The 12,290-nt window shown below is 40.6% G+C and overlaps 1 protein-coding gene across 3 annotated transcripts in view; it reads left to right on the top strand.

The window, feature by feature from the left end:
- SYNJ2 (synaptojanin 2) overlaps positions 1–12,290 on the top strand; it is a 67,101-nt gene that overhangs the window by 38,572 nt on the left and 16,239 nt on the right. For all 3 annotated transcript variants that reach the window (XM_065630968.1, XM_065630969.1, XM_065630970.1), the window contains 9 exons: positions 309–390; positions 620–769; positions 867–1,032; positions 2,312–2,503; positions 4,643–4,727; positions 5,894–6,034; positions 8,869–9,061; positions 10,877–11,035; positions 11,258–11,414. In XM_065630968.1, the coding sequence (XP_065487040.1) occupies positions 309–390; positions 620–769; positions 867–1,032; positions 2,312–2,503; positions 4,643–4,727; positions 5,894–6,034; positions 8,869–9,061; positions 10,877–11,035; positions 11,258–11,414 (1,325 nt within the window). The remainder of the gene's footprint in view (positions 1–308; positions 391–619; positions 770–866; positions 1,033–2,311; positions 2,504–4,642; positions 4,728–5,893; positions 6,035–8,868; positions 9,062–10,876; positions 11,036–11,257; positions 11,415–12,290) is intronic.

Genomic DNA, 12,290 nt, shown 5'->3' with positions numbered 1-12,290 from the left:
TGAAATAAGAGTTTTGAGACAAAGTGTAGCCGTGGTGCTAAATAGATTATTTGGCTTAACTGCATCTCCATTGTTTGAAATCTGGAGAATTACCAGTGCATGGATTTGCTAATACAGTTTTGCAGATGTAGTCAAGTAATTAAACATGCTAATGGAACACATTGTGCACAACGTGCTTGCACTGTTAAAATGTGGGTGGGTATATTCAGGCTGAACATTTGATGATCCTGTTCAATCAACTCATGATTAGATGTTATTTTAAAATATACCTTCTTTTTCCTCCCTCCTCATGTGTTTGCTTACCAAAGTCTGCAGACAGGTACTTTTCGAATGAATTGTCTGGACTGCCTGGATCGTACGAATAGTGTACAGTCCTTCGTTGCACTGGAGGTGAGTTTGTCAGAGGACCGTTTGTGGATGACTGTACTGCGTCTGTTGTCTGCTCCATGGGGCAGAGAGGAAAGAGAGCATAAACATCAATGATACAAGTCTGTCTTGTCAGCTCTATGATACAAAATGATGCTGGCTGGAATACTTAAACTGGGGCTAAAAACCAAAAACACATTTAAGAACAATGTTGTTGTTTTTTTTTTTTTTCCTCCTTCTGCACCTAATCCAGATCCTGCTTGCTCAATTAGAGAGCCTTGGGTTGAACTCTAAATCTATAATCGAGCGATTTGTGGAATCCTACAAAGCAATGTGGAGTCTCAACGGTCATAATCTGAGCAGAGTATTTACTGGCAGTCGTGCCCTCGAGGGGAAGCACAAGGTAAAGAAAAATGGCAAAACTGCTTATTCACAAGTAAAGAAACATGTCTGATTCACTCTTTAGTGCCACCTGCACTGATGGTTCCTGTCTGATATAGGTTGGGAAACTGAAGGATGGCGCCCGCTCTGTGTCTCGCACAATTCAGTCAAATTTTTTTGATGCAGTAAAGCAGGAAGCCGTCGAGTTGCTGCTCATGGGTGACTTTTTCAGTGAGGAATATGCAGACAAAGGCAAGATGCTCATGGACCACACTGCACTGCTGGGTAAGGCTGGTGTAAATACTTCACTTTTCTTTTGTGTCTGTTTTTAGCTGTCTGATATAAGCAACTGCAGTCTTTTGAAAAAATCAATAAGCTACTTTTGCACAAATCTGTTGTTTAAAACACTGCTTTCAAATGACCATAGCACGACTCTGTGTGTTTTAATTCCACTGTGCTTATTTCTTATATTTTGTTTTGGACTTCGGGTATGTTTGCTGTTTGATGATGATCTACTCTGACAGTTTAAAGGAGTTGGACCAGAGGGAAAGATTTAGGGGTTATATTCCCACTCTGGTCCTAAGTTTGTCTAGAGTAAGTCTGTTGAGCTCAGATTTTTTATCTCCTTATTTTTGACCTGCAGTTTGCACATGCTTTTAGCCATTTCAATATTTGAAGGCACATTAATGTTGTTATGCTGGTTCATTCTCTGCTTTACTCCAGGCCCTGATAGTCCACAACATATACATGTTTGCACCCGTCTGGAATAAAGCAACATAACTCTCTCAGAGAACATACTTGTGTGCAAAATATAGGATAACTGCACCCACAAGCAGTATCGTGTGGTCAGTTTGCTCCTGAGAACTACTGGATTTTAATAGGATAGATGTGAACCCTTCAGTGCCACTTCAGTCCTGGGGTTGTTCCCTGGTGCGGACCACAAGGAAAATACAGATAACATCTCTATGCCTGACTACCAATGCAAATCAGGTAGTTAAAGATTAGGGTTAGCTCAGGTGCTCACATAAAAAGCCCACACTGCTGATTTTCTATACTCATCAAAAATAAATGAATATAATGGTTTCCTGTGAGGAGTTCTGACCAGGCTAGAAAGCCACAACAGTGCTAGTTTTGAACGGGTGCGAGACTCTGTGCTGCTCTCTGCCTTTCCCCCCACACTCTAAACTTTTTAAGGCTTCAATTTAAGTCATAACTTGCAACATGCTTGATTGCTGTAGCCTAAACTGAAAAGATTAAGGGAGGAAAAAGAATTTGTTTGCTTATTACTTGAAAAAGTGCAGGAAAACATATTCTGAAAGTGTGTGACCAGCCCTTCACAACCTTTCAAAGGGTTCCTGGTTTCTGGAAGAGAAATTGCTGACGTCAACCCCAGTTATCTTGTAGTTCTTGCCATTGGAGTTAAGTCCTTAGCTTTTGTGTTGTTGCTGCTAGGGTAATGTAGTTATTTCACAGTGACTGCGTGGCTGCTGTCTGTATGCTTTGTGTCCTTTTACAGCACATTCTTCTTTTACACACCCTCTTTCTGTCTCCCCTCTTCCATCAGTAACTCCAAGTATTTTGAAGGCCATGTCAGAGCGTCAGTTTGAATTCACAAGCTTCAAGCGTGTTCGTGTTGCCACGGGAACGTGGAACGTGAACGGAGGGAAGCAGTTTCGAAGCAACATCCTCGGTACCAGTGAGTTGACAGACTGGCTGCTGGATTCTCCCAAGCTCTCTGGAGTTTCTGAATTTCAGGGTAAGACTTTACAGTAAAAATGTGGAAGCAGTATTTGCTGGCATCTCCAGGGACAGCGAGTTGGGACATAGATTTGACCAGCAGTTCCTTTCAAAGGCAGTGCATCTCGGAAGGCATTTTGTGTCATTTCTCAGGGGTGTATTCAGCCCCATGTAGGCTTGTGCTGCCTCCCCTCAGCAGTGCAGCGGTGCATGTTTAGGGCTCCTGACAGTCAGAGCAACTCATGCGTCTGTGCCAGGTGACTCTGCCTTGAACCTTCAGCAGGTCAGAATTCAGAGGTCTCCTTCACGCCATCATGGGGTGTGTCTGGCTGTTCTGCGTCCCGTATTTCATTTTCTTCTTCAATATCTCTGTCCTTTTTTCTTCATTGTGAATGGCAGCTACACGCTTAGGTTCCCTCAGGGTGTCTCCTTGGTCTTTACCTGGAGCTAAACTTATCTGTACAATCCTGACTCTGAGACTGTCTGGAAATGTTACTATCAAACCCTTCAGACAAGAAGAGTTGTATTATTACATTTGTTCAAGGCAATTTCCTTTCTTTAGAAGTACAGAAGGCTCTTGTGCTTGTGGCTTGCTTAAATTGGCTGCCAATTGCTTATTTACAGAACAAGGTCAGGTATTGCAATTGATTTACAGATTTTATTAAGAAAATGAAAAGTGAATGTTCTGTCATTTAAAAATTGAGTTTGCAAAACTATGGCAAAACCCATGCTTTTATTGTTACAGTGGAACATTTAGCTTCCTGCAGGAATCACAGGGATACTCCTGTGCCTAACTTTCAAGCTCAGGAATTCATTCCTCAAATCCTTGGCTGCTTACATGAGTTGTGTCGTTTGAACCCATAGTGCTTGAGTGCATGGATATGTGATTATGTGCAGACAACTGTACTCTGAACAGCTTGGGTAGGTGATTGCTCCAGTCTGTTTCAGAAACAGTTTAAATATGTTAGCACATGACTATTCCCATGAAATAAAATTTGTTAAGAGCCTGTCATGTGCTAGCCTTGCCAGGCCTTGCCCTGAGAGAACTGGAGGAGCAGGACCAAATGGTACAGGCAGCCATAACATGATCAGTCTAAGCAGCTTCTGGAAGGGAGCTGAGCTATGTGGATGGGCAGAGCTGGGATGTGACCATGCAAACGTCTCTGTTTGTGGTAATGTCAGTGCAGTGCCTATACCAATGGGTAAGTGTTCAAAGACAAGTGTCCAAAATTATTAATGGGAAATACACATGACAGTGCCTGCCATATTAAGCCAGTGAAGGAGGCCAGCTGTCATGTGCTGGTTTCACCTTTGTGTCTACAGAGAGTTGAGGCATATTTTACTTTTCTTTCCGTTCTTATTTTCTAGAGGCAGGTTCTGATTTGGGTTCCTATGGTTGTCTGCTATTTAGATCTTCATGTTTAATTATGTTACTGTTACCTTGGTTGTATGACAGTTAAAAAAAAAAAATCCCTTTAGGCAATGGACAGGCCTGATGGGTCAACCAATGTGCTTCCCACTATTTTATGAGACCACTGGATCTTTGGTGTTTTGCCAGGTTAATATCCATGTGTCTGGGCTAGGGAAGGGAGAGTCACTGTGCTCTAGAGTGACCTAACCTAACCTTAAGTTAGACTCAGAAGAAATAAGAAGAAACTTCAAAGGCTTCCTTAAATGAATAGATAAATTTACAAAGGCATTGAGAGGGAAAAGACATACTGGTGTGTGGACAGTAAGTTCAGTTACATAGCAATTAGTGTCAAAACAGAAAACAAAGGAGAAGTATGTTGGGTAAAATGGCAAGAGGGTAAAAGTGGGTAGTGAAATGTTGTGGCTTTAGTTGATGTGTGGGGTGAGGAAGAGAGAACATTGAATATTTTCTCATCTTAACATTGCTACAATATAATGCTCTATTCTAAAGTGCTTCCTGCAAGAGGGTTGGAGACCAACTGGTGGGAGAAAAGCAGGAAAAAATTTCACAGGAACTGCAGGGGTTGTTTTGTGAGATTAGATTAAAGGAGCTATGAATATGTATAGCTTGGCAGGGGATACACAAGACAGAGCTACAGGAATGATCTCTGATAGAAATTAGAAAACAAGTCATTAGAAGAAACAACAGAATAGTAACTCTTGTCTGATTTTTTCCTCTTTCCAACAGATGATGAAAACTGCACTCCTGATATATTTGCAGTAGGATTTGAAGAGATGGTTGAATTAAGTGCAGGGAATATTGTAAATGCCAGGTAGGTTAAAAAAAAAAACAACAAACAACAAAACAAACACCACACTAAACGAAAACAGCCAAACAAGAGTTGTACTTTGTATGGTCAGGTGTATAAAATACTTCCTTCCAAGACTGTTGCTTGTAATCATAGCTGGAAATATGTTTGCCATTAACAAATGGCGCTGGGATGATGTTGAAAGTGCTGTTTCTCTGTGAACTTCTGTACAGCAGAATACACTGGGTTTTCTAAGTCTCTTAAGTCTTCGTGTTGTCAGAGAAGGATTCTGATGGTTGTCATTGATTTTAATGCTTGTCCTTAAACCCTTGTGTGATGTTGGAAAAATGTGCTCAGTGCCTACAAACATAATTGGCATTTATGTGGGAATTCTAAGATGAATGAAATATCTCTGTGGCTAATTGTATTTGTGAAAATTATGGCTAGAGAAGGAGTTAAACGCAAAGCCTGAGCTTGGCTCATCAGTGTGTACAGTGGGCTGTGGTGTATACCAGTCCCTTTGAATCTGAAGGAGGAATAGGGCCGAAACACTGAAGAGAATGTTTCCCATACTGATTCATCCGTCTGACCAGTTAATATTCTGTTTCGGGAATGACAAGTTACAGCAGTGCTCAGCATGGCTGCTGGGCTGGCAGTTTATCTGCATGTATCAGTCAACTTTGGAGATAAGAAAGCAGTAGTTCTGCAGAAGCAAAGGTATATGCACCCATCCGCAAACCTAAGCTAAGAACAGCCAACAGCTGTGGGTGGCCAGTCATCTCCCAGGCAGGGAAGATCCAGAGAAGATCTCTTCTTCAATGTGAGCACAAGAAATCTTACAAGTCATGAGACTGACATGGATTTTTGGTTTTATGGTAAAGATTACCGCAATTAGCTTCCAGTTATCTCCAGTGAATGGGGATATCAAATGTCACAAAAGCATGGCTCTTTCTAGGCGTAGCAGACAGAATCCCCCTGTTATTTGTGCGCTATGTGTGGACTTACTGGCCCTGCTAACTCTGGTCTCGTTCACAAGGAGGTATTATCTGTCTCTGCCACTTCGAGTTCTGGAGCCAACATGTGTACAGCCTAATGGGTGTCTGTAAACCTAAGGCACGGTTAATCTGCTCATTTTATTGACTGTATGTGGTTTGCTTTGATTCCATTAAATGATTTTATGTTTGTTCCAGTACAACGAATAGAAAAATGTGGGGAGAGCAGCTTCAAAAAGCTATTTCCAGGACTCATCGCTACATTCAGCTGACATCAGCACAGCTTGTTGGTGTTTGTCTTTTCATCTTTGTACGACCTTATCATGTTCCCTTCATCAGGTAAAAAACAAACAAGCAAACAAAAAACCACCGAAACAAAAAACAAAAAAACCAACAAACCCTCAGCCTTTGTCTACAGTAACATCTGCTGTTGGAGTGTGACTAGAGAGGGTGGAAGTGATTTTTCAGTTTGGTGGGAATTATGCAGACCTAGATTCTTGTCTCTGTTCAGTGTGGGGGAGAGACATGTTTCCAGGCAGCAGTAGTCTGGAGTTCATCCTCGTGTTGGGTCACCCAAAGGCCAGGCAGCCTTCAGGTGCACAGTCAGCACCTTTTTTGAGTGCTGTCTTTCTGGAAAAGGAATGACCTGAGCTAGTAAGTCTGAGAGTGTTTGGAACACCAAGTGAAGGCAAGTGCCTGCCCTCTGCCCAAAGGGCAGGGTTTACTTTTTTACTCTCTCTTTAGTGTTTCCCTATGGAAGCAGGGCTGGTTCCAGGCCTGAAAAGAATGGTGGAAAGGGAGGTGGGGGAAAGAGAGCTGGTTTTGCCCCCTGACATTTTATAGAATTGAGAGCTATAAGGGCCCATTAAGTGTTTGTCTCTCCTAGATGTCACATGTGCCTAGTCAGGAGGGTGCAGAGCTGTGTGTCCTCAGCTTACTAGCATTGGTGTCCCTGGAGACTGATCAAAATCCTCTTGCCTCTGGAAGATTCTGATTTTTATTAAAGAGGGAAGATAAGAATATCAAGCCACAGGGATTTCTGCATTAAAATGCCTTTGACATGAGCAAGAATTATGCAGGCTAAGTGTGAATGGGTAGGAAATAAGTAATTAGCCCAAACTATCCTTGGGCACCACTCTGTACTTAAAGTCTAGGGTGATCCAAATGGTACCATCTACTCCATGTTAGGGGAACTGATTGGCCACTGCATTTTGTGATTTAAAATATCAAAAGCTGCCTCTTTCTTCCCTCTGGTCTCATATCTACTGAGAAGATGAGTGCAGAGCTTGCACAACATCAAGTGCTCTAGGCTAGGCAGAGTAATGCAATCCAGGTAACCCTGATGGTCTTGCATCGATGCCTTCCCAGTAATCTTTCTTCAACATGATTTTTTAAAAATTAGATATTTTTGGTGGCACAAAGCAATCCAGAAGGGAAGTGTTTCTGTCAGTTTCTGACTTTTCGCCCAGCTTACAAGAAGTTCCGAGTAATCCTGCGGGAAATGCCTGGTTTAACTGGAGATCAGAAGCAGAACAGCACAGTGGCTCTGTCGCAGCTGTCAAACTGCTAGGAATTGGATGTAGCCCTTTGAAACTCAGAAGAAAAATGGAAGAGTTTGATTTTGGTGACTGAGTTTCATCATTTAATGCTAATGTGCTGCTATGTTATATGAGCACAATCAAACCTAACCTTTCTGCTTGTGTAGTTTTTCCCATGTCTAAAAAAGGAAAACAAAAATGATCAGAAGTGGAAAAAAAAATAAAGGCTTCTGTGCTTACAGAGATTAAAGAGATTAGGACAGAAGTTAGAGAACAGAGAAATAAAATGAGAGAATAGCTGAAGCTTATACGGCAGTGAAAGGATTGATGAAATACAAGTAGTTGAATGCACAGTGGATTATCGCAACATAAATTTTGCCATGAATGCAAGTCAGATATATATCAGTCAGCAGTTGGGTAGGCAGGCAGCAGGAAGGGAGAACTCCTTAGAGTGAAAAGGTTGAAGACATGCTTCTTTCAGAGCGCTTGAGACCCATCTTTTCGTACAAAACATCGATGGTCCCTTTCTGCCTTCCTGAGGTTGTGTTTTCTGGAGGTTTTCTGCAGTCAGGAAAAGACAGGAAAACAAAGAGGGGAAAATATAGAAAAAGTGGAGGGCAAGGAAGAGAGGAAGATGAAGACAAGGGGCAAAAGAGAGCCTGTAACATCTTGCATCGAGATCACGAATGCTTGACAATAACTCAAATAAGACTTAGTGGTTTTCCCCCTGCCTCTTGCTTAAAGCCAGTAATATTCTGGTCCAGATCTGCTTGACTTTTCTCTTGAAAGTAAAGTTTTCTCACTGGGAAGGACACGCATGGTGCTGGGGTTGGTTACAACAATGATCTCATCATTTACTTATCTGATCAGACAGGCGTGCTTTATTCTCAGAGCAGACTGGCTATCTGGGAGAAATTATCCTGTGAGCAGGTGGTCTGCTTTGCCAAGCAAATCATCTTTCCATAGTAAAGTACATGCTTATCAGGGCATTGAAATACTATGTAATTAACAATATGGAATACCTAAGCAATTTGTCATCAGCACAGAACTAATTTTAAGGGTTGGGTATAAATAGTTGTATCTGATAATCACTGATTTTATTGCATTTGATTTAACAAATTATGGGTTATGATCCGTTACTCTTTAATTGATTGAAAAATCCAGCACCAACTGTGAAGTTGGATTTCAACACAGTCACAGTAATTAGATTGTTAACTGTCTGAAAAACAGATTCCCGTATGTTCAAAAGTAAAAGGAAACGTGTAAATGTAGTTATTGTCACTATTTTAAAGATCATGGTAGAGGTAAACTTGAAAAGTATATTCTGTAGAAATTCCCAGTACTTCAGAAATAATGTCTTGCTGGTCTGTTTGGAAGGGACAAGAAGAGGAGGATAATACTTTCAAATAGTTTTATTTCTATAATATCGTGTTATACTTCATCCTAAATGTAAGTACGTGAACATCATCAAGAAACTAAAAGACATGCCTAAAAGCAGCAAGCTTTCTGGAGGGGAGAAGACATGACATTGTAAACTGGCTTTTCCTTTATGTTGCAGTCAAAGTTAATTGAATGTTTGTCCCTGCAGTGCTTCATGCTCTTCTTTCTTTCTTTTTTTTTTTTTTTTAAATACAGGGATGTAGCAATAGATACTGTGAAGACAGGAATGGGAGGAAAAGCTGGAAATAAAGGGGCAGTGAGCATTCGTTTTCAGTTCTACAGTACCAGTTTCTGCTTTATATGCAGCCACTTAACTGCTGGGCAGACTCAGGTGAAAGAGAGGAATGAAGATTATAAAGAAATCACACAGAAACTCAGCTTCCCGATGGTAAGTGTAGGTGTATGCACGCTGAAAACATTGGATGTAAAGGCTATGTCTTTACATTATGAAAACAGGTCTCAAGTTGTCTTTGATGACAAGTCATCTTAGTGCCATGGAGAATGGGCATAAAAGAAAATGGTAAAGAAAACATTTAAAAAAAAAACCCAACAAACCAAAAACTGAATCATGTTTTGCAGGAGGCCAGATACCGCCTAATATAGCACTTGCTTTACAAAAGTTCTATGCCTTTAAAAAAAAATTATTGCTGCAGTGCTTGAAAAGTCCTCACTTTTAAACAGTTTTCAAGTTGATCTTTCAGAATGGTCCAACCTAACTGGTAAATCTGTAAGGTCTTGTGGATAAGATCTAGGTGGCTGGTGTTAGAGTTGGAGAGCATGACACCGGTGGTTCTTGCTGACAGTAGTTAGTAATGGATTCTAAAAGACCATCCGTGGCACTCAGTACCTCAGTGCTTTAGCTGCTCCTGCTCAGATACATCACATCAGTTCTTGGTCACTGATATGGTACTTTCTGTTCCCTTCATTTTGTCCTCATGAATGTGTCACTGTGGAGGAACTGCTAGCTTTTCTCTGTGTGTGGCAAGTAGGCACTAGTGGTCTGTATGAATAACTTTTCCCCTAAATCATGTCAAATCAATCACCTTAGTGTTTTATTTCACACCTGTCTCCTCAGGCCGGCAGATAACCCCTGGGATTTGTAGCATTGCTGCTTTAGTGTTGGTTGCTTTAATTTCCATGATGCTTTCTCTCCCAGACATCTCTGGAGAGGTCCCACGCCAGGGAGGAAATGGACCAGTTTGTGTATTCTGGTTAGCTGGCAAAAAATGGCACTTACGTTGCAAAGCATAAAATTTTAACTCCCTATTATTTGCAAGGTTTAGAGGCTTGGCACACGTAGCATATCAATCAGTCGTTTTATGTAAGAACTAACACTGACAGTCTGAACATCCTGCATAGAATATCTGTTCCAAATGGCCATAAAGTTGTGCTTCTGGTAGTTTTTCCTTCTAATCCCTCATTAACTATTTTATGTTTGTCACGTTTACGATAGCTAAAGGTACCTTTTGTCTATAATGTGTATAAAGAGTGCCCTCTAGTGCTGTGACAGCCACAGCTCTGGAACATTTCATTTACGAATCTCTGGGGTTTTGAGGTTTATAACTTAACTTTAAAAAAAACCCACAAACACAAACAAAACAAATAAACAAAACCAAACCCCAAACAAACCAACCCCCAAATCAACAACAACGACAAAACCTACCAAAACAACAGCAACAACAAATGGTTAGAGGATAACATATTAAACTTAGAATTGGAGCGAATTTCCATTGATGTCTTATTTCACTACATTTACAAAACTATGATGTGCACATACGATCAAATTTGGAGCTTGTTCTTACTCAGGACCTTTGTTGCTGAATGTGCCTTGGTACTTGAAGCACATTTTGTGTTATATTTAGAATATGTAAATATGTGTGTGAAATGTGTTAGGGAAACAATAATATATTTTTAATATTCATAATAGCCAAACTGTGAATCTAAAGCTGGGATCCGAGCTTAGACATACCTTCAGGAAACAGAGGTCGGAGTCTGACACTCCTGTTTACAAAATTCAGCTCAGCAGGATGCAAAAGATAGTGAAGGAACATTGTAGCACAAGATGGATTTTAACAAATCAAATGTGGCAAGTAGGTCCTGCATTTAGTAATTCAGAGAGACTAAGTTCTACATTTCAGTGCATTTAGAAGGTGTTCCCATGAATGCGATTCAACATTAATGGTGTTCTGTACCTCTAACCTAGGGGCGGAGCGTGTTCTCACATGACTATGTCTTCTGGTGTGGTGACTTTAACTATCGCATTGATCTGACGTATGAAGAAGTCTTTTATTTTCTCAAACGTCAAGATTGGAAGACACTTTTGGAATTTGATCAACTACAACAGCAAAAATCCAGTGGAAAAGTAAGGCTGTGTGTCTCATTTTGCAGAATACCTGCATGTTGGCTTGGTCTAATTCCTTGACAGGAATTGAGATGATGTGTTTCCAGACCTTTGTTTGTAGTACATGAATGTAGTAATTTGTTCAGTGATCAGAATATTGTTTGTTTGCAAAGAACTTGATACGTTACAATGGCAACTACCTCATCTGTAGCTTAATCACAGAGATGGTATTTCTTTTCATAGATTTTTAAAGACTTCCATGAAGGGACTATTAATTTTGGACCAACATATAAATATGATGTTGGCTCAGAGGCTTATGATACAAGTGATAAGTGCAGAACTCCAGCTTGGACTGACAGAGTGCTTTGGTGGAGAAAGAAGCTGCCTTTTGAAAAAACAGGTGTGTAGGATCTTTTCTCCTTTACCTGGAAGTTATTTTAGATTTCATCCAGAACCCACATAAGGGGACTGAATCTAGTGAATGGTGAGCAAGGGAGTTAGTAGGTTCTGGGCTGAGCGCTGTCTGTAGGTGTGTCCTGCAGGCTCAGTCAAACTGCGGTGGCTTTACTGAAGCAGGTGTTCTTTCAGCTTCACTGGGGTAACTTGCAGAGACAGAGAGCCCTTTCTTCTTGAGCCTCTGAACAAGGGCTTCATGCTACGGATTGAAAAGGTGCAGAGAGCTCGCTGAGGAACTGAAAACAATCCAGCTGTAGCAATCTTGAAATTATTCTGTTGCTTTTCAACAGAATCAATAATCCAAATAAAGTTTCCGTGTTGTAAGGTCTAGATTGTTATAACTGTTGTCCTCAGTAGATCTATAAGCACTCTTCTGTAATTTCTTCTGCCTTGGTAATTCATAGGAATATTTCTGCTAGTTTCTGTAATTCGGGAAGATTTCGTTAATTAGAGCTTATAAAGTACTTTGAGATCATGAGTGTCCAGCACAACAGAAGGGCTGTTTTCACTTGTTATTCAAAAGTTACAATAACAAAATAAAAAATATTTCTTTGCATATCCAGGGACAGTTTTCATAACCATTCTCTCAGTCTGCTAGTACATCTATCTCCCAGTGTCTATAAAATCTGAACAAATTCATATTAATAGTGCAATTGCTGGAAGAGTAATTTGGTTTGTGCCGACAGAGTGATTTTTTTCGTGTGTCTGAGAACTACTGCTTGGAATCCAAATCATACCTTGAGTACACTAAGTGTAAAAACTACAAAGCAAAACTAGGGCAATCAGAGAGTATGTGTCAATGTGATACAGAGTTTTTTAC

The sequence above is a fragment of the Caloenas nicobarica genome, chromosome 3 (assembly GCF_036013445.1).
Source record: "Caloenas nicobarica isolate bCalNic1 chromosome 3, bCalNic1.hap1, whole genome shotgun sequence".
Taxonomy (NCBI): Eukaryota; Metazoa; Chordata; class Aves; order Columbiformes; family Columbidae; genus Caloenas; species Caloenas nicobarica.
Note: the sequence above shows the minus strand (reverse complement) of the source record. Positions and strands in the feature narration are given on the sequence as shown.